The sequence below is a fragment of the Lonchura striata genome, chromosome 4A (genome assembly GCF_050655825.1).
Source record: "Lonchura striata isolate lonStrDom1 chromosome 4A, ASM5065582v1, whole genome shotgun sequence".
In the NCBI taxonomy this organism is placed as follows: Eukaryota; Metazoa; Chordata; class Aves; order Passeriformes; family Estrildidae; genus Lonchura; species Lonchura striata.
In genome coordinates, this window is record NC_140742.1 from 11,284,138 (window position 1) to 11,306,716 (window position 22,579).

At 47.2% G+C, this 22,579-nt stretch overlaps 1 protein-coding gene across 3 annotated transcripts in view; it reads left to right on the forward strand.

Moving 5' to 3' along the window:
- The window catches only part of GAB3 (GRB2 associated binding protein 3), a 64,564-nt gene that overhangs the window by 31,904 nt on the left and 10,081 nt on the right, over nucleotides 1–22,579 (forward strand). For 2 of the 3 annotated variants that reach the window (XM_021547884.4, XM_085570679.1), the window contains exons 2-5: nucleotides 11,668–11,971; nucleotides 17,981–18,194; nucleotides 18,607–19,085; nucleotides 21,598–21,653. In XM_021547884.4, the coding sequence (XP_021403559.1) occupies nucleotides 11,668–11,971; nucleotides 17,981–18,194; nucleotides 18,607–19,085; nucleotides 21,598–21,653 (1,053 nt within the window). The remainder of the gene's footprint in view (nucleotides 1–11,667; nucleotides 11,972–17,980; nucleotides 18,195–18,606; nucleotides 19,086–21,597; nucleotides 21,654–22,579) is intronic. The other variant, XM_031504796.3, reaches the window with a different exon arrangement.

The window sequence follows — 22,579 nt, forward strand, 5'->3', positions numbered from 1 at the left end:
CCTCCCTGTTTTTCTGCCTGCCTCCTGCACACTTCCTTTCTCCAGGCAATTTTAGGAGTGAAATGAAGTGCAAAGGTCAAAGTCTTTGCAGCATGTAGCCGTGAAGTCAATAAGGATGTAAAAAAGAACAGCCCGGATTTGGCCCGAAGGGGATGTGGAGGATACGGCTCTTTACTCCATGTGCACCCAGATCAGCTGAGCAGGACACTTGAACGCGGGGGCGTTTCCTGAACCTCATTGTTATGATCAGGCAAAAGTGCTACAGCCCAAACATTTGCAGCTTTTATTCTGCTCCTGATGGCTACTCTGCTTTTCTTCATTAGGTCTGACAGCATGTTGTTGAACACTTTTTAAAAACAAAAATTTAAAAAAAAATAGTGTTGTGGTCCCCTACTAAAAGAGTCACTTTGCCCAATTTCCTGTTTATGCTGGAGCTGCAGCATCATGTGAGCACAGACAGTTGTAGATAGGCTGGCGACTGTTGCTGACCTCACACCACATGTTCAGTTAACAAGGTGAAACAGCAAAATTTGCTCTGTTTGTGTAAAGAATACTGAGAAAACTGCCAGTTCCAAGTAAAACAGGAGAGGGACTCCCGATAGCCTGAGGCAGGGCGCGATCTCCAGGCAGTTTTTTCTAGTCTTTAACTGCTTTGCACATCTGTATTCACATTGTGCTTGCAAGTGACAAGAAAGGGGATTAGCCCCTACTACTTTCCTTAGTGAAACAGGTTTGGAGTCCTTCCATAAAAGCTATTAGTTTAGCAAATTTGCTCAAAATTTGTCCAAACTTCATTCCCTTTGGTATATACATTTCCCTATACTTGGTTCCAAAAATGACTGAAGACTCCTGTGACTTAGCTAGATTCAGTTATTCAGCAGATGTTTATATCTGGCATTTGTATTTCAGGACTCTTGTTTCTTAAACAACCTGGGAGCAACCTATTTTTCATTAAGATCTCAAAGATCCATGCAGAGTCTTCCAAAAATCCTTTAAGACTGTGTGAGACTTTTGGATTAAAGCCATTCTAACAAATCAAAATTTACCTCTATTCAAGATTACACCTTATTACTGAGGTTACTATTAATTTTTTTTTTTTTTCTGTGAAGTCAGGGGGATCTTAGGAGTTTCCAGACAATTTTACACAAATACTTTTTATGTAAAAGTAGGAATTCCTATTAGGCAATTTAATGCTTCAGCAGCATATTTTCCATTCACAGAAAGCAAAGTTAATGGTTATGTCCAAGAAGACATGTTAGTGTATTTTCTCCTTTCTCTCTGTTTTCAACTTGTGTCTGTAAAAGATTCTGCATCCTGAGAAATCCAAATTTTGGTTTTTAACTGAGGAGAGGAGTGGCACCAAGCCAGACCAGCAGTTCTCTGTCCACCAACCTCTGCCACCTTATGCAGCTAATAAAGGGTTTCAGATGCAAGTGTCGCTGCAGATTGGCTGAGGCTGAACACGCAGATGGGACTGTGTCCCTGTGGGTGTGTGGAGGAGCAGTCCAAGTATCAGGAACACAGCAGAACTTCAGAGGCAGGTGTAGCCTGTGACAGGTGAACAAATCACAACATATGGAGGCTGTAACCATGATGTACCAGTTGTCAAGTGCTTTAGGATTCAAAGGTGAAAAAAAGCACTCCAGAAACTTAAATTTCATTCAGGATGATAACAATGTCATTTTAAATGCTACATAGAAACATGCTGTAAGGGAATATGGAACTAAAACTCTTGGCTAGTTGGCGAGGCTGTAAACATCCTCATGTAAAGAGTCCTGCCTGTAAGTCTTCACTGTCGGGGAGCTTAAATGCTTGCAAAATTGTAGCAGCAGACAGAAGGTGTCATTTGAGAGGCAGCTTAAAGGAATTAGTGTTTCACAGTGCCTGCACTTGGGAAGGAAAATTGTCCTGGAGGAGCAGGGGACTCTGGGTGGGAGAGTGGCAATAAGCACTGCAGTCCTGTCTTCTGCTGCTGGGAACTCTGCTCTGAGCTGTGACCTGTTTTACATCCCCACTAAAAGTGAAAAAGGAAGACAAAATGAAACAGAGGGTATGAGGATGCTCATGAGGGTGCTCATGATGTGAGTAGAATCCAGCCCTGGGGCCCAGTACTTTGGTACCCCCTGCCTGTTGTCACAGCATGCAGGGATACAGGTGGGACAGGCTCCACCTGCCTGCCCAGGCAAGGTCAGCTGGTCAAAATCAGCTTCCCTCCACCCAGGGCTTTCGTTCACCCATTGCAGCATTCTCTTGATGAGAGCTGGTGGTCCATAGAAGAGCTGGCAGCCCAGATGGAAAGTGGCCATCCTGAGGCCAAGGCTGTTCCCAGACCTGTGCAGATACCACACCACAGCTGGCTTTCTCTTCCTTAGCCTGATTTTGCATCAGTTCTCCAGATCACTTTGGGCAAAGCTTTACAGTGATGCTGAGTCACAAAAATTCCAGTTGTTTCTTGAAGGCAAGTGAGACTGTATTTACCCTCTAAATGAACCACAGCCAAGTACAGCTGGGGAGTTACTTCATTTTTTATTAATACCAACTGTGTCTCTTCCTGGCACTCCACAGGTGCTGTCACGTTTGTCGGCTGGCCCTTGTCCCTCAGTGCTCCTGACAAATCCCCCTTGGCCACAAGCCTCTCCCCGGGAGGTGCAGCCCTTGGGACACAGCTGGCCTCCTGCCCCAGGGTGGCTGTCAGCACTAATTTCATATTGATTGATCCTTGCACTTTCTGTACATGAGCTTAAAGAGGCCTGCACATATTTGCAGGGCATCTGTTCACAGGTAAAGCTCCAACACCATTGCTGTCAAAACAGGAGGAAGAATAGAGGTGCGATGCCCTGGGCTGGCAGTGGGGAGGGCATTCTTTGGCTCCATGCCTGTTGCAGGATGTCACTGTTAAAGAAATACACTGAAAATGGATTCATGTCCTGCCACCACTTCTCGGATGTTTTGCTGCTGTGTGTTTCACAGGGAAGGCTTCATCAGCCTAGAACCATCTCTGTAGCCTCGGGATAATGGTGAGCGGTGAGCTCTGTCAAGTGATGGGGTGACAGTGAGGTCCTGCCTGCCTACAGACCTCAGGACAGGACCCTGTGAAGCCATTGGACATATTTCAGCCTCCTGGGTGTGGTGGAGCTGTGGTGGCTTTCCGCTGTGACGGTGTTTGTTGTAGCTGGGATCAGTCAGTGAGCTTTCCCCCACAGCAAGATCTTGTGAGATAAGATACTCCATCAGCATCCTCCCTGCAAACTCCAGGACCCATCTGGGCAGCATGACCACAGCATCCACATTTCTTCTCTCTGGAAGAGCCCCTTGACACCCAGCTGCCAGGAGCCATGGGGAAAGCAAGGAGGGCACAGCACTTCTGCTCCCCTGCAGCCCACAGAGTCCTGTGAGCAATTCCTACCTGCATGAGGAGCAAAGGGATGCTGTGCCACCTTGCCAGTGTCCTCAGGGGAAACCTCTCACCAAAATGACTGTGAGGAGCACAGTTCCTTATTGCTCTTATTAAAGGACAGGGCACATGAGTGAAATTATATTTGTTCATCCAGATGTCTGGCTCCTTTCTCCCTCCCCAAAATTGTTTCATTATTGATTTTACTTTCAGAACTTGTTTTCTTAACTTCTGCAAGTATTTTAGGAACTTAAAATTCTCAAGCTTTTGGGTCTCTATGACTTTGACCCTCCATACCCAAACAAACCCATTAGAGTAAAGAATCTTCATGTTTATTAAATAGCAGTGTCTCACTCAGATGCAGATGTTTGTTTATGTAAAGCATCATAAACAGTGTGGATTAGAATGTAGAGCAGGCAATGGGAATGTGTACAGGTTAGCAGGCAACATATGACTGTGGGATTTTTTTCTACTTTGTTTTAAATGTGTGTCATCTTTTCTTCACAAACCACAGATTCCTTCATGTAAAGAAACAGAAACCAAGGACGTGTCTTTGCTTCTACAGGATGTCCTCTAAGGTGCTTTATTACAAAGCTCTCATTGCACTTAAAGTGCAGGAAATTTTCTGACTGGTGTTTTTAGTCAATTAACGTAGCTATATCACCTTGAAAGGAAGCAGGTATTTCCCCTTGCACTACGTAGCCATCACGTCTCCTCCGAGGGTTCATGGTGACTTTCTTGAAACAGGGTTCATTAAAGTCATTCTGAAACTACCACGGTCAGAACGTGGCAGATGGAAATCCATTGTGAGGCTGTAGCCTGTCCTGCTCATTGTCTGTGCCCTTTGCACAGGGTGAGCCAGACCATTTGTGCCAGTCTGTGTGGAAAGTTGTTTTGTATGGAAACACTGGTTAGCTCAGAGCTTTTTCCCACCAGAACTGAGCTCTAGCCTTGAGAAGGCAGAGGTGTAGTAGGCATGAAGAGGCAGGGGGAGGGAAAGGGAGAGCCAATGTCTTTCCAGCACAATCGAGAATGCCCCTCAACTTCCAGGCACCCAAGCAAAGGGAGAAAAATTGCTGCAAAAAATATCTTATTTTATTCTCTAGATTAAATAGAATTACATGCATGTGGAGGCAGAGGAAGGGCCTAAGGGAGGAGTATCCCTCTCTGAAATTGAGTATTTATTGATTTTTCTTTCCCAGTCATAAACCATGAGTTTCAGACTCTCACTACTGAGAAGACATTTGTGAGAGCTGAGTGGAAAACAAGGGAGACAAAACCCAAGAGAAGCATTAAACCAGTAAGTGATGGACAGTGAGCTCATCTGTTCCCAGAGTGCTCCACAGGGACAAACTGGAAGGGACAAGCAGGCAGCCTCATCAGGGAGAGATTAATTATGCAGAGCTGATGGGTGCTGCAGACCAACAGCCACAACTGAAAGAGCAAAATTGTAACTCCAACTGGGGGACAGGCTGGGTGGTTTAAGAGGTCTTTTTAATCTGATTTCTGTGAGTGAATAAATTAAGCGTTACAACCGAGCACTGCCAAGGTGTGACCCCTTCTGCAAGGGTCTCACATTCTGAGGAGCATGTGCTGCATGGAACTGGCCCTTTGCTCTGGAAAGAGTGGCACAAAGAGCTCCCAACAACGTCCTCTTTGAACATGAGGGTGTTCACTGGGAGCTGATCCTGACTCCTTGCCAGTGCACAGATTCCTCTTGCAGGGACCATGCTCTGCAGCCCTACTCTGCAGGCAGGGAACTTCTGTTAACATACATGGTCTTAGTGGGCTTAGAATCAGCTACTTACAAACCTGACTACATATGAATTTTAACTTCCTCTTTTGGGCTTTTTATAGGAAATGCTATAAAGTTCCGCTTAACTTCTTTTTTCCACAGGAATATGTTTAAAAACTGTTCTTTAAAAAAGACAAGCTGTGAAAACTTGTTTCAAATGCTGGCACTCCCATGGGACTATCATCCTGCAGCTCTGCTAGTTCTCTTGCCCCAAGGGTGGTGACTTAAGCTGTGGGCCCACAGTGAGTGGCAGGAGGAGCATTGTGCACTGAGGCACCCAGCCCTCAACCAGCTCTGGGAGAGAAGCCATGCCAAACCCTTCTCTCCTGGGATTTGCTGCTTTCCCCTCTCCAAGAGATTTTGTAGGATGAGAGCAATTCCAAATAGTCAAGCCTTTTGAATGATCCCTATCAGTGAGCTCTAAAACTCTCCTTTGAGTGTCAGGGGCCCTGCAGCAGGCCTGGGGACCAGCACATGAACTGTGCCATGTCCTTGCAGCCTGTCCTGGCTGCAAGGTCACCAGGCAGGCAAGGAACCAGCACACAGCCACCTTTTGTTTTGCTTCACCCTGCCATCCCTTTTGCTGCATTCTGTAAAATGAAGATTATCCTCATGGGGGAGTTGTAAGCATTAATATAGCTGGTCAAGAATTTCACATTTGTTGGTTGTTCTGTGTTTTGTTGTTAAAATGATAAGAAAATCAAAACCCACGGGGCAAATTACATTTCAGGCCAATTTACCTCACTGAGCTTGTATGTGCTTTAATAAATTATTTAGATCTCAAATACTGGATATGTTGTACAAACAAATTAGAGCATGTTCCTTGGGCAGAAGGTAAGTGATGAAGGTCCTTGGCCAAACCTTTTCACCTTTCATTCTGCCCTGTTCACTAGCCAGCTGTTTTTCAGCTCAGAATAAGTTTGCTCATGGCTTTTGTCTGACAGTGCTGAGGTAGATCAAATGTTCACATGTAAGAGCAGCCCTCTAAACCTCACACCACTCATTCAGCAGAAACAGAAACGTCAGATTGTGGAAGGAGCAATCTCTTTCTTGGAAACCCTACTGAAATGGAAACAGAGCTGTTCCTCTTTCTTTTAGATGTGACTCTGGAATTCCCAAAGTCAAAAATTCAGGACCAAGATGAAAACACTGATAGTTTGTGTTACACAGAGGAATGTGCTGGCAGCCAACCAATGCTACTGCAAATTCTTTCTTTCTTTTGGCATTGAACTGTTTCACTTGCGAAGGGCAGATGAGAATTGTTCTAGATTGATGTTTGCTCTTATCTGATGGTAGTTGTGTTTCTCTGATACAGCCTTCTCTCTAGTGCCCACAAGGCTTTGGAGGATGTGTAAACTTCTAATCATCCTATCATTCCTTCATCAAGAAAATAATGATTTCAGGAGGCTCCAAAATAAATGTAATAGTTTGGATGTAATAGTATGGATGCATAGAACCTTTTCAGAGTGTGATTGAGGAGCCTAAGCTGAATGCCAGGAATCAGTACCTATTGAAGTATATACTTCATCTCAGCCATGGGAGTGCAGTCTTTCCCCCTTAAATTGATCTACATTCTCATAAATTTGGTAGTGTGTGCAGCTCTAGACTAAATATTGGCAGATATTACTGACTCTGACCAGCTGAAATAAATACCTCCTCACCACAGCCCAGCCACTCTGGCCCTGCTGCCTCCTTGGGTGTCCCCACTGGCCTCAAGCCACTGCAGGGGCTCCCAGGGTCTCTCCTAGCCTGGTACCGACACCCTCAGCAGACACGGGGACAGTCCTGTAACAGGGAAAGGAGGAGGCAGCCTTGTGACTGGTAAATGGTAAAAAAGAAACTAGCGAGGATGTGCAGCTGTATAAAACCCACCCTGCTCTGCCCTGGGGCTGGGGTGGGCACTGGAGAGAGGGACAAGTGCCTGTCCTGTGGACAGGGACTGTGAGGGGCCAAGCAGCCTCTGCACCAGGGTGTGTGAGCTGCTGAGGCCCTGAGAGATAAAACTGCTGCTGCTGACTCGTCTGGCTAGGGCTGTCATTGCTGGGCTCACAGTGACCCCAGTGTGCTGCATCCCCTTACCCTGGGGAAAGGAGGTGTAGAGCAGATTGCAGGCAAATGCCAGGAAAATGAGAAGAGGATATTTGACTCAGAGATAAGAGCCTCCTGCTGCAAGGTGTGCCAGAACCAAAACCCCTGCTTTGCCTATGCCATGGAACAGGCCGAGTCCTGTTATTGGCAATGGCAAACCTGCTCCTGTCCAAAAACCCTGTGCACTGTCACTCAGCATTTAGGATAATTAAAAGGGCTTTGGAGCCAGCATTTTGTGTGTAAAGGCATATATGGGGGAAAGTTTCAGAATGGAAATTAGGCTGGGGAGATGTGATGGGACTGGATGTGTCAAGTGTGAGAGAATGTGCAAAAAATGGTCCTTCAACCCCACCCACTCAGGCAACTGTGTCATGTCAGCAGATGATGCCACTTTTTCCTTAGGAAGTGGAGGCAGGAAAAGAAGCCCAGAGAGTTGAGGTGTGTGCAGATGCAATTTGATGGTACAATGAAGCTGATGTTAGGAGCAAGCACCTAGGGAAGAGGTGGTCCTATCTCCTCCCATCCTTCTATGCCCTCCCTGGTGCTGGGTGCCTGAGTCCAGCCACGGCTGTGTGCTGGGGCAGTGGGCTGGCAGCACTCCCCATTTCCCAGCGTTGGGTGAGGTGGTGTCTGCTGCTTTTGCTCCCTCAGGTGACTCTTTGGTGTCAGGCATAGAACATCCCTGGCACAAGGCAGCAGGGGAGCTCACCAGCTGGTTCCAGCAGACTCCCCGTTGTCCCATGCCACTGCCACTCTGCCATGGCACCAGATTTCAAGAGGGCTTGAGTGCTTAAATGTCTGTGAAGATCAGAGTGTGCAAATGTTGATTCACCTGCACTGCTGGCTCAGGGTGCCATTCCTCCGTGTTTCTCCCTGCCCTGTGTCAGCAGTGGTTGGCAGCACGGGCAGCTTTTTGCAGATATTTATCTGCAGCTCCATGAGGCTGAGAGCACATTAATGTTTGGGACACTCCACGGTGGCAGCCAAGGGCTGTTGACTTGCCCAAGCTTGTGATAGCACCAAAGGGCAGTTCCTCTGCCTCACTCCACCCCTCCTTTCCTGCATGTTCCTATAGTCCCTGTGTAACCCCCACAAGAAAAATCTACTTGTTTTTCAGCTGCCAGGGCGGCCTGGCTGCCTGGGCCCCACTGCCAGACTGGGGAAGGCGCTGAGGGCCACCAGAGGCAGCGGGGCCGACACTGCCCGAGGCCGTGCAGATTCAGGCGGCTGTCTGCCATTGCTTCCCCTCAGCCTTGTCCTCAGGGCTGCTCAGCTCTCATAGCCACTGTTTGCTCCCAAAGACCCAGCCCTGCTCTCCTCTCCCAGCACGAACCTCTCTGTCCAGCCTGGCAGCGCCAGCCCCATGACAAAGCCGATCAGATCAGACTGTGTATCCACAGGTTAGCGGGCTGCAGCTTCTCAGGGACAGACCCAAACCAGCCAAGCCACAGCGCCGCACACACACACGGCCAGCCGGGCCTCCTCATGGCGGCACCATGGGCTTTTCCCCAAAGCACAGCAGCAGTTTTCTCTATCCTCTCACCAGCTGCCTGGGTTGTGCTAAACACAGCCTACACATTCCTTTAGAATCACAAAAACCAAAATTCTTGGAAATGAAATCAGGTACTGGGCTGTCCTGCCTCAGGGTGTTGTAGCAACCTGCAGCAGGTAGCCCTGAGCTTCACTTTCCCCCAGCTGCCAGCTAGGGTGCCAGGCAGGCAGCCGCTCCCCCATCCCCTCCCTCCTCGGCTTGCTCAGATGCAGGGGATTTCTATCCAATTTCCATCAGCAGGAGCCAGTGTATTTAAGCCACAAAGCTGGCAGATTTAGGAGGGGAAAATATGGGGTGGTTTTGTGGTAAAGCTGGGTGTGGGGGTTTTCACCTTACTGCCTTAGCAGCCTACTTCCCTGGGAGGCAAAGGAGCAGCTCTTGTCTCATACCTGAAGCATTTCTCTTTGGTTATTTAGAGGTGAGGATGTGTTAGGAGCTGTGACCTTTCTGTCCTGATCTATCTGTGGGGAGTGCATTGAGCCTGTGCAGGAATTGGATTGCAGGTGACAGAGATTTGGGCCCTTTTTGGTACTATACATGAGGTACCTGCTGGCCCATGTTCCAGTGTTGTATCTGGCTAGTCTAGAATGTTCCTTCCCCATTAAACATTTTTCTTTTCTTTCCTTTCTGTTTCATATTTCTCCTTTTCCCTGTCTTCCACAAAATTATGCTTGTCTAAGATGTGTCAGTTATCTGTTATCTCTAGCTACTTCCAACAGAGAACAAATCACCTCCAAACTTTATAGGTCAGTTGGGTCAAGACTTAATTTTCTTTGTGCAATATACTTTGCACCTCATCTCTTCTTCCTGTTTATTCCTGATGTGATGCCCCAGTCTGTAAGCTCCTCCTGTTCACAGGCTTGCTAAGCCTTCCAAGAGCTTTTTCCATGATATTTCATTCTCTGTATTTGAAGAATCATTTGCTTTCAAAAGAGATTGAGGTACTGCCAGGCTGAACAGACTTACTACTTAGATAAATTTTTGGGTGAATATTGACAGCCTGTGAAAAGCTGACTCTACTGGAAAAAAAAATTATTTGAAGCACAAAAAGAAAAGCATTTTTCTGACATAATAATTGTTAATATTCTTTTGTTGCTCATTTTTACTACCACCATGCCTATGGGAGCTCAGCATCAGCAAAATCTGTAGTGCCTAGATTATCTTAAACTGTGCCAGTAAGGACTCTTACATCTTACTAAAAGCAGCCTGAACTCTGTTATTTTGTCTTACAATTGAATGGTTGCCTGTCTTTAAGCTAACAGATCCACTCTTTGCAAAATAAGTGTGATTTTTAACTCAGACACAAGCTACCACCCAGATTTACATCATTGTGACAAAGTCCTTTTGTCAAGAGTTCTCGGGTAAGATTCAGATAGGGAGGCTGTGGCAGTGGTTGTTCAGGCATTGCTTTCAATGAACTTTTAACTCCAGCGAAGGCAGGTGAAGCAGCCAGTGTCTGTGCAGTTGTTGGAGGTCCCTGGGCAGTGCATGAGCCCCTGCACCTTTCCCAGGTTTCCATCAGAGCTGAGGCAGCTGCAGCCTTAGCTCTGGCTGCTCCCTGGCCTGGCTGGTTTGGGCATGACATATCCCACAGTTTTTATGGAGTTTGGCAAGGGCAAATGTCCTGATGTCTTATTTTGGGTTTTCTCTGTGGGACAGAGATCAGGATTGATTTCTTCTGGCCCAGAGTAGGTGTTGGTGACAGCTATAATCAACACAGAGGTGCTTATACTGGTGATGAACAAAAGCAGCTGCTGGGAAAAAAAACCCAGAAAAGTATATTATTTTGTGCCTAGAAATAGGTATGTAGCTTTATAGTGATGCTGCCAGGACTTCATTTAAGCCTGTATGGGACCCATACTTCATCAGAAGGGTCAGAAAACATCAGTCCTTGCCAGGTTTGCTTCAGGTTGACAGTGTAAATAATTGTCCATTTGTAAGATGCTGAAGTTTTAGCACTAAAACTCAGCTCAGGGGTTTGTTCAGGGCTTTCAAAAGTAATTGTCAACTCATAAACAGCTTTGTAATAGCACTGAAAACCATAGGCAGGAAGCTGCACAGGGTATCTGTAGCTCTGGGCTTTGCTGGGCAAAAGGCACTTGTTTCTAGGTATGTGCAGTTCTTGGTATTTTCATTTTACAAAAAAAAAAAAAAATTGTTTTCTCTTCTATGGATGAGGTGGTGATGTATTGGATCATTTTGATTGCATCATGTTGGCAGAGTGAGGGGAAGGGAGAATGTTCATCTTGACCTCCCAGGGACAACCTTCTGCCTGCTTTCCAATCTCCAATGCAAGCTGATAGCAAGTGCATCAAATAAAAATCACCATTTGGCCAGCTTATCAAAACAACTATAAAACCTGAAAGAAAGTAAGCACGGAGCACACGTTCTGTGAGGAGCAGCTAAAGGAACTCAGATTGTTCAGCCTGGTAAAGAGAGGCCTGAGGGAGGACCTTATTACTCTATAACTACCTGAAAGAAGGTTGTGGCCAGGAGGGGGGTCAGGCTCTTCTCCCAGATAATGAGCAACAAGACAAAGCAGCCTCAGGTTTTTTAAGGAGAGGTTAGTTTGGACATTAGGAAAAAATTCTTCACTGAAAAGGTGGTTAAGCATTGGAACAGGCTGCTCAGGGAACTGGTGGAGTCACCATGCCTGGAATTCTTGAAAACACATGTAGATGTGATGTTTAGGGACATGGCTTAGCGATGGGCTTGGCAGTGCTGGGTTGATGACTGGATTCAGTGAGCTGAGGGGTCTTTCCAAGCCCTGCTGATGCTGTGTGTGGGCTGGTTGCTGCAGTGGGTGCTTGGCACTAAAGGTGTTTGTGCCCCTTGCAGGCCTGGCGGAAGCGCTGGTTCGTGCTGCGCAGAGGCCGCATGAGCGGGAACCCCGATGTGCTGGAATACTACAGGAACAACCACTCCAAAAAGCCCATCCGCACCATAGACCTCAATGAGTGTGAAGTGCTGAAGCACTCGGGGCCCAACTTCATCAAGAAGGAATTTCAGAACAACTTTGTCTTCATCGTGAGGACCACCTACCGCACCTTCTACCTGGTAGCCAAGACTGAGGAGGAGATGCAGATCTGGGTGCGCAATATCAGCCAAATCTGTAACTTTGGACATCTGGAAGATGGCACAGGTAGGATCACGCTCATCTTGGAGGCTGGGAGAATGCCCAGGGGTGACAGGAGGCATGGACCTGGGCTGGGCAAGTGTAAGAGGACTGTGGTTCCTATAGCTCTGTACAGACTGAGATGCTGCTAAATCCTGATCTGAAAGTTCTCAGGGACCTCACTGCTGCTGGGTGGGAATACTCACTGACTGCTTGGTCTCACTTTGATGAAGCAATTCCTGCTGGAGCAAACAGCAGGACCTTAATAAGAAAAGGTGCTGTTTTATGTGAAAAGCTGACTGTTATCTTCTGGGGCCATTTATTTCATTACATGTCTTGTACTTATTTAGTTAGGCTTAATGTAAGACACCTGTTCCAGGAAAGCATCCTGCACAACTCCCATTTTCTCAGGCTTTGCTGGATGTGGAATGTGCACAGACTTGGGTGTATACGCATGTACATAAATCAATGACAGAAATACTAAGCTGCCTTAGTCTGTTAATAAGAGAAAACAAAGAAAAGGCAGAGGATAGGAGTGTTAGAAGTGTATGTATAGACTTAAGAGATAGTCCTGCCAGTGAAGCATCAAGACAGTTCTTTTGCTGGGCCCTACACCTGTATATATATACTCAGCAGAGTGAATTTCTTGAAAAACTGCCAAGGATTAACCATTCCAAGATGGATGTAGCCAGTAATTAAAGTGGGGACCTGTACCATCATTAACTTACCTTTTAAATGAGACAGTCAGGCTCAGATAACAGCAATCTGTCTTTCCCTTGACAATTCCAAGGGGCAGATACAGCAGCAATTTGAGAGTTTCAGAGGAAGTGAGTCAGAACGAAGCCTTCAATGTGATAAAAGGCAGTGCAGGAGTAGAAGAGGGGGCTGTGGAGGGACACAAGCCCTAGGGCAGTAATGTGTTTGGGGGTATCATGTGTGGCCAGGCAGTTTATCCTTCCATGGCCTTTGTGCTGCTGCACTCAGAGCGCTGCTGGTGTCTGCAAGTGCTGCATGGCCACACCATTACCAAGCAACTAGATAAGAAATAAAAGGCTATGGGAAAGATTTTATTTTAATCTATCATGGTTTCTGGCATGGTTTAGCTGCCCTTTGAGTAGTGTCTTCTGAGGAAAATGGGAGTGGCAAGAACACTGCAGTGGTTCTGTTACAAATGTGATGTCTGTTCTTTTCCCATTCACTTCAGAAACCACCATGAAAACTTGCTGACAGATTATGTGTCAGTACAAGCTGCCCATGAATACAAATTTTAAAGTAGGTCTGGTAGGGATTCGAATCTACTGCCCTTTGGAGGTTGGATGGAATTAGGGATGTTCAATAACCACCTTCCTACTGTACTACCTTTGTTCATGCTGAGTTGTTGTTCTTCTGGTGTAGGTTTATTTGAGATATAGCTTTACCAATTACTCTGAAGTTAAGGTAAACCCTTCTATGCAAAATAGAAAAATAATTTTTGTCTCTCAAATGTGTAGGCAGCCTTCTCCTGGCACTGTGTGAGGATGTTAATGGGGGATGTGATCTGTGGCAAGGAGCTAAGATAGTGTCTTAAGACAGTCCCAGACAGATGCATTTATACTGGAAAATGCCTTCTCTGTTTTGCTGGTGCAGTGCACTACTGCTTGTAAGACTTGCACATGGACAATACTCAGAGTATTACGCATTGGTGTTTCTCTCTGAACAAAGATTGCCAGTGTGGGCACTGATGGATGAGAAATGACAGCTCTTGCAGCAGCAGCTGGGAAATCTGACACTCCAGCTTTCCAAGGCAGATATTACCCCCCAAGAAGTTTAGCACTGCTGAGCATTTGCCTTGATTCAGTACAAAGTCTGGCACATGAACTTGCAGCCCTCATCAAGGATGGTGTGAGCTAAGCCTCCAGATATGCACTTGCTCTGTCTCTAATGCCAAATAGCTTCTAAGAGCTTCTATTTATCCTGCAGCTCCTGCCAGTGAGCTCAGGTCTGGGGTGTATCCAGGTCAGGCTGCCAAGCATATCTAGATCCTCTGATTTAAATCTGCACAGTTCCACAAGTTGCACATCACATTTCAAACAGTTGCTAATTGCTTCAGCTTTTCAGGATCTCCTAAATTCTCCAAAAGCCTGTAGGTTTAAACAAACTACCCTTTAAAATTAACATTAGAAGAGAAAAGCCCTATTAAGTGCCACATGCTTTTTTAACTTGAATGCTACTGCTTTAAAAAAACACTAGTCCCTGCTATGAGTCATATCACTCTTAATCTGTGCATATCTGAAAATTTGCTGTGACTGAAACCAAAATACAATCTGCTGCTTTCTCTGCTTAATGCCCAAAGTGTAGCCACAGGTTTATGCAGTGACTCAGCTGTAAGTGCTGTCCTGTTGTTCCCAGTTAGTCCCTTCCAGCAGCAAAGAAGGATGGACAGCCAGCTCCCCACACCAGAGGTGTTGGCAGCCGCATGCGGAGTGAAGTTACAAAAGCCGTGGCTCCTGTGAGCACAGCTCTGTAGTCAACAGGAGAGGGGACAGCTGAGAGGCAGAGATGACACGGCAGCTCCACGCAGATGTCAGGAAGCACCTGGGAGGGTGGCTGTCAGGGAGGACTTGCCAGCAGCACTCACACACTGCTGCCACCAGAAAGTGCTGCTGGCTGTGTTGGAAATGACAGGGGAGTTGGCACCTCTGGGGAGTCAGCTGGAGGAGAGAGGAAGAGGTCTTGCTCCTGGTTTTCCTGCCCTATCTGAACAAAATCTGTTTCTATCTTTGGTGAAACCTCCCAATAGAGCCATCATTCCCTAGCCCCACAGGATCCATGGCCATGCAGGGGATTGGGAGGATGCTTGGCCCAAGTGACTGGGGCAGAGGAAGGGATGAAATGAAGTGGGACACCAGGGGCACAGTTTATCCCACGTGCAAGCTGAAGCTGTGACTAATTGATACAATCCAGTGTAACAGCCTTTCACTGGAGAAACTAGTGGGAAGTTTGTTTAACCAGTTTCATTAGGAAGCCTTACTGTTATTATTTCTACCTCCTTGGTATGTCAGTGCAGCCTTGGGGTGGTTGATGTGAGAAGAAGACCCCTATTCCACCAGCCCCCTGCACAGCTGTTGCACCGTAGCAATTTTTGGGGAGGGGGCTGGGGTCTGTAGCAGAAGGGGAAAGCCCTCTGTTCCTCCAAGCTATGGCCCTTCACTGATGGGAGAGGTCACTGTCGAAGATGCTGTGCAGCCTCTGTGGTGGCTTTCTCCATAATTGCAGGGCAGAAATGTTTGGTGTTAGTACCCACCTAAGCAGTTATTTTGGCATCTGACACCTCTTGCTGTCTCTCTGGCAAAGGGGATGGTAGGCACCAAACCTATTCTCTGCCTTCTCACTGTTGAAAATAGCCATGCATAATTTATTCTGCCCAGCTGCTGTCATGGTAGTTTTAATGCACACAATTTGGTTACCAGCAGAGCTGGCAGGGACAGGAACAGTCTGTGAGGAGCTGGCTGAAGGTCCCTGAGCCCCTGAAGGTCAGAAAAGGGCAGGTCTGTGCTGTCCCCACCCCTCCCTCCTGCTCATAACCGTTGCCATGTGGTCTGCAGCTCACAGCCTTTCCTGATGGGATAATCCATGGCTAAACCCTGTGAGTACCAGATGGAGTTCAGGCCTGTTCGTTCTCTGTGTTAATAACTCAGAATGTCATTAATTTCTTTCTTATGCATTATGGCAGTTTTAGTTGTTGGTTTGTTGGGTTTTTTTAAATGTAGTCAGATGGTGAACATGATTTTCTGAGATCCCATGGGAGTTAGCCCAGTGTATGTTTGATCATTGTCAGCTTGCAAGACAGCTCTGAGTCCTGGATTTAAAGGCAGAGTTACTGTCTGAGCCAGCACAATGAACAAAAGTTATTTTTAAGATGGGAAGGCTGCAGCCTTCAGCTCTGCTTTGCAAATGTGAAATCCTGTAAAAGCCATTCCTTCCAGATGATCACTGATGCAACCCTGCTGCTATAAGCACCTGCTCAAAATTAAAGCAAATCCTTTGCTTACACTTGAATTTAAGCATGCTCTTAGATGCTTTGCTGACCTGAGGCCCACCACTGCCCAGATCTCTGAAGCTAATTGGAGGAAGCAACAGGAAGTCAATAGTGGTAGATGGGAAGGAAAGAAGCAGCTCCCTCCCAGGTTGAAAGGGATGAGATGTACGACAGTGCAGGGAGGGAAGATTAGCTGTTTTATTCTTCTGCTATCTGAAAGATCAGGGGTGAAGCCTGCTGTGGCTGGTGTGGGATCCTGATCACTGGAATCATAGACTATCCTCAGTTGGAAGGGACCTGTAAGGATCACCAAGCCAAACTCCTGGCCCTGTATGGGATGGCCCCAAGAATTACACCACATGCCTGAGAGGGTTTCATTTATGTTTAATCGTGTTTCTGTCTAACCACTCAAGTCTTGGCAGTCTTCTCCATCCCTCCTGGTCTGCTTGCATGTATACCCAGCACCTCCCAGAGTTGAGAAGTGACTACAGCTACCTGGTACAGTGCCAAGGTCTATGGCTCTGTTGAGGTTGGGACTAGACTGGACCTGCTGGAGGGTCTCAGGACCTCAGCACACAGTGCAGGATGTGGGGCACAGGACACATGCAGCTGGTCAGGGGCTGGTTCCCAGAATTTCCATCAAGTTCTGGATATCAGCATTAGATAAATCTGCCATCTTGCTGCACATTAAAAGCATGTTAATTCTCGGTATGGTTTTATCAGCAGTTGCTGGTTTCTTGTGTTTGTTTCTTCTGTGGGGTTTTTCATTTTGGCAGCTTTGACTCCGGCAGTGTCTGAGCCACAGAGATGGGTATCCACTGCTAAGCCCTGCAGGTGTCAGGGACCCAGTGAGCACTGCCCCGTCCCCACACAGCTCTGGTGAAGGAACTGCCATGCAGCAACCTGGAACTTCATTAGAAAAATCATATTCCCTAACTGAGGACTTGTGCTCTTGGTGCCACTGTTTGAGCTTGCTGCCAGGAGCAGATGCTTTTGGGGAGCTGCTCTGTAAAGATACCGTTCCCATTCCACAGCTGCCCCTCGTGGGAGGTCTGGATTGCACTTGATTTTTTGAGTTGGAATGCCCCAAAAGCATTGTTTAGCTTGACTCTGTGTGTCTCAGACATCACTCCTTCTTCCCTTCTGCCCAGCACTCTTGCAGGGACAGAGGTTGGGAGAGGAGCAGAACCAGACTTCTCTGCTGCCAGGCAGTGCTCAGGCCAGATGAGTCTGTGTGTCTCAGCCACAGGCTGCCATTGAAGGGTGGCCTTGATGGTGTGAGCAGGCAGCCAGCTCTGGGCCAGCCCCACTGCCTGCAGCCCAGACTCCCTCCTGTCCCACTGCCATCCCACTCTGTGCTGGGGACATTGGAGTGTTATGCCCAGAGAAGGTGTCAGTGAGCTCAGACTCCCTGTGCCTTGTGACATCCAGAAAAGTAGTGTCACTTTTCTCAGCAGAGCCCAGAAGCCTCCAGCTGGGCAGTTACAGCCACAGCGCTGCTCCTGTGGTTTGGTGTCCAGCCGAGAGAGGCATAAAAAGCTTGTAGACAAGTTCAGACCTTGTCTGGCTACTCCATGAGCTGGAATGATCAGGCTTGTCTACTGAAATCTAAAAAGTAGCAAGAAAGCAATCCCTTTCCTTATCACCATTAATTTGAAGTGTTGGAGATGTATAATTAATTATTTGCATTAGATACTAAGAAAATACTTGGTAAAACAGGCTGCTGTGCTTCAGCTCTTTCTTCAGCAGGATCTGTTCTTCATTGCTGGCTGCAGGAGGGAGAGGGGGACCCCAGAGCAAGGGGTCTTCATTTCCTACAGCCTGAAGGACTTTGACAGCCTAGACAGGGGTAGTAAAATGAGGCTCCCCCCTACCCAGAACCAGTGTTTGCCTTGACTCACTGGCTGCTCTGGCTAAAACATCCCTGGTGCAAAAGCAGGGTGGTGACAGCCAGGACAGTCAGAGGGCCAGGGCGAGGCAGAGCCATCCCTCAGCCGGGCCATCTGTTGCCATTGCAGGTTCTGTGGAGAGCCTGTCTCACACGACCTCGTCCCCACAGCCCTCGCCGGCCGCCTCCACCCACGCCTCCCGCATCGCCGACCCCTCCTTCTCAGTCGAGCACGCTGCTGCTGATGCTGCCGCCGAGGAGACCCCCAGTGAGTCTGGGTCAGTCTTCCTCCCTGACTACCTCTTCCTGTCCAACTGTGAGTCGGGCAAGATCAGCCACAACAGGTGAGTCTGGGCTCTGCCAGATGTGTCAGGCTGGAGCCCCCCTCTGTCTGTTCAGGCATGAAACTGGGGCACACAGCCCCAGGGAGCCCTGCCACTCAGGGCTGGCTCCCAAACACAACAGGGGACCACCAGCCTAATCCAATTTACAGGGTGCTTTTCATAGCACAGATTAGTGGTTAAGCATCATGTGTTGGTTCTGTCCTTTTCCAAGGTGTTTGGCTGAGGATCTGACACACAGCATCCCTCCAGACACCTGCAGTTGCCCAAGGTGCTCCACAAAGTGCCCCAGCCTCCAGTCCAGCTCAGAGGGGACAGGTCATGTCCCAGACTGTGTGGCTGGCTTTTTTGTTTGTTGTGTTCTTCCAGCCAGAAGAAAAGGAAAGCTCAGGTCCTGACCTCTGTCTCCTTGCAGGTGTGACAGCTGGTCAAATTCAGACAGATCTCTGGAGCAAACATCATCAGACGATGTTTTTGTTGATTCCTTGCAATCCCAGCCCTCCTTGTACCTTGTACAGCCAACCAGCGCTGGCGCTGTGCACCAGGTCGGAGCCCCAGTGGCAAATCCCAGCATGGTGTCCAGGAGTACAGACATCAGTGGGCCATCCAGTGACTTTTCCTCCTCTTCCCCACTGCTGGGGACGCCGCTGACACCGACATTTCAGATTGACAAGAGCCAGAAGGCGCTGCCCTATGGGGTAACGCAGCTGGACGTGCTGTCCAACACGCCGCCGCCACGGCCACCCAAGCCAACGCACTTCTCGGACAGGAGGGGAGAGGAGCTGGGCAGCGGGGCCCTGCAGAACGGGCACGCGGGGATCTGCCGGCCTCAGGTCGCTCTGGTGCCCAGAAGGATCTCCTTGTCCAGCTTGGACAACATGAGGAACTGGAAAGGTGAGTGCACGTCCAAGAGCCAGCAAAGCAGCACCAATGTGGGGCGTGGAGCTGCCCACATTCACAGAATGGTTTTGACTTCCTGTTGTACCCCTCTGCCCTGCCCTGTGTGAAATCTTACACCACCCAATGTAACACCAAGTGCTGCTTTCAAATTAGCAAGCAGGATTCAGTCCCTTAGGTTTGCTCCTGCTGTGTAGAAGCCTCTCAGTATGTGTACAGATAGGCAGCAATTTCACTCTGATCCTTTCAGGGTGCCTCATGCCTTGCTAATTTTTACCCTTCCACCTCAGAAGAGAAAGCAGTAGAAAAACCAAAATGAGAAGTCAGCCATTGAATTGGGCAATGCCAAACTCTGTTTATACAGGTCAGACTGTGGGCTTGCATGTGGGAAATGCCTTTGGAGCTGTGCTGCTTTGCTACACCCAGTCTATTCTGTGATAGCTGTGTGTCTTTTCACAGCTTAGAGTAAAGACCAGGAAGTCAGGGAGACACGGGATGGGATGTAATCCTGGTTGAACCAGGGACTCTGCATGTCCTTGAACAAATCCCACTCTGTCCTTGCACTTCTGTCTGGGCAGTCTGAAAACCTGCTGCTACAGAGCAAGGCAAGGCTGCAAAGCAGACTCTACTCTGAGCTGAGCTGGCTTTTCCACTTGCTCCTGAAACATCATCACAAAAAAGAGCAGCAGTCAAAACCCAGAACATCATGGTGTCAGAAAACAGCATACACAGTATGAAAGAGCTTTATTACATGGAACCACAGAGAATAGGGAGGCAGCTGGAATACCTGGCTGGAAATCATCAAGTATACTGTAGTCATGTGAAAACCTTCATTCTTGATGAGGAAAATAGTAGGTTTTTAAGGGCAAGCATCCTTTTGACTCCTGCACTTTGAATGACCAGACAATGTGTGGGGCTGTTAGATCTTGCTCTTAAAGCTCAGAAGCTAAAGCAAGGAGATCTCTGCTGGGTCTGCTTGTCAGCATACAGACAATTCTTGGAAGGTTTCTGGAGAAACACCCATCAATAGAATTGCTGTTCTTAATTATCAGCTACCTTTGGTTGCTCCATGAGAGGTGCTGCTCTTGCTTCTGCACGTGTGCTGCTCCAATGCAGCTGGTTCATGATCCTCCAACCCAATTTACACCAAAATGTCTCTAAGAGGATTAAGTGGCCAAATGTCATATTGTGCTGCTGTGCTGCAGGGTTGTCTCTGCCTGATGGGGGCAGCAATGAATTAATAAGTGCTGCCACTTTTTCTTACCCTAAGTGTAGCTGAAACTATTTGAAGGGTTAAACTCTGAATTAAAATACATTTAACAAGAAAGATCTGAAAAATAAAGAAGGAGAAAGCAGCAGGTCCTCACCAGCTTCTCCAGTGAGTGCACTCAAGTTATTAACTTAATTTTTTGCCCTGCTAACCTACAAAAGGTGCCCAGATGTAATTGGCCCAGGGTGAAAGCAGCATGAGTGGAAGTGCCATGAAGGAGGATGAGCTGTGAGACACCTGTATCCTGGCACCTGCCACAGCCTTGTGCCTCTATGTCTTTTTGCCATAATAAATAAATATAGCTGTCCCAGGACAGTGACTGTGTCTATCTGAATAATAATATCTGCACTAACTGAATTGCTTTGTTCTTGTTTAGCCTTTTTGGCTGGTGCCACCAAAAAAACCCCAGCTGCAGTACTGACATCTCTACCATAAGAGCAGGGAATGGATTAACATGGTTGCGGGGATTTGGGGCATTCCCACAGAAAAGCCATTTTCTGCACAGAAAATCCCTTTTCAGAAAAGGATGGTGGTTGTAAGCATCTCCCAAGCTGATCTTCTATGTGCTGAATGCTGGATTTTAGGGGTTTTTGGCTTTTTCTTGGAAAATAAAATTGGCTTATACCAAGACCAAGGCCCACCTACACAAGGAGACTGGTGATTGTCTCTGTGATCAGGCTATTCATTCCCCATCACCTTGAGCCCCTTGCACCACATCAGCACTTCTGGATGACAAGGCAAAGAATTTTTCTCCTACCAATAAGTTCCCCCACGCACCACTTTCTGTACAATGACAATTGCTTCCCTGGCACCTTAAAAGGCTTCTAAATAAATATCCAAGAAATAATATTATCTATAATAGCCCCTTTTCATATAATTTCCCCAGTTTGACAGCTGGGAAAACAGAGAACTAGAGCAGGAGCTGCATTTAAATGCTTGCTTGCTTTCTCCCACACCAGTCTTTTTCCCCAACTGCTTGTGTTACAGGAAGCATAAGTTGCAGCTGTATTGTACATGAACAGGTTCCTTGGTTTCATCATACTTAAAATAAATGTAATCACTCTGGAAATGCTGCTGAGTTGGATCTAGGCTTAAGTGTCATTGTATTTCCTCATTTAGAAGTTATGGAATCTGTATAAATCTCTAATTATTTTAGAGCCATATGTTTTACTCCAGAATAATCTCTGTACAGTTGCACTGCCTTAACCCATTTTTAATCACTTTTTTTTTTCCTTGCAGCAGACATGGAAGGCAGTTCCCTAAGAAGTCGAGATAAGAGGCTTAGCTTGAATTTGGTAAGTACTCTGCACAAATTTAAAACACTAGCACGTAAACTTCAGAGTGAATCATTTCACATCCTGATATTCAATCATTCTTCTCCTCTGTTCAGCAGAAGAATTTAAAAAATGAAAAAGGTGCTTGGCTTTGGGCAACTTTGGTGCTGGCTGCTTTTTGGCCTCAGTCAGCCTTTGAGAGGAGAGGGAGGGAGAGGCCTCAATACTGGGCACCCTGGTTTTAAAGCAGATGTGGCTGGGTCTGTTATGGAAAAGGTTACCAGTAGCCTCAAGAATTAAACTGTTGACCAAGAGCACCAGAGCAAATGGCTTATTACTTGAAAAAGGGGTCTAAAGAAGCCTATCACTTCATGGTCCTGAGGAATATCTCTTCTTTAGGACATTTGGAAATGTCTGCTCTGACAGTGCCTGTGATTGAAGGCTTTATCAGTCCACAGCTTCCTGCCTTTGACAGATCTAAGCAGCACCATCTCACATCACATAGCCATTCTTCTGCCTGAGGCTGGATGCTGTCTTCTGTGGGAGATCCTTTGCTGGTAGTGGGCAACTTTTTTCTCCTTATTGAAAGCTTGCAAGAATTGTAATCGCTCCCTCTCACCACTCAGCCAGCACTAACCTGCATGAAGTGATTTTCTAATGCTAATTCTCAGTGATCAGAAGTGAGTTGTAGATCTGTGTCTGCTGTCTCAGGTTCCACATTTGCCACATTTGTACAGTCCATCAGGTGTTATCCTTTCAGACTTGTTTTGTATTCAGGATCCTCCCACATTTTATGGGTAAGAATTACTGCTGTGAGACATAAGTGCAGCCTCGCTGAAGTTGGAGGATTAAACCAATAAAGTTACCAATCAGTTTGGTTCTAGTTTCCAGCAGTGACTTGTGAAGCTCAGCGTGGACTGCTCCAGAGCTGGAGTGTTAATCTGAAC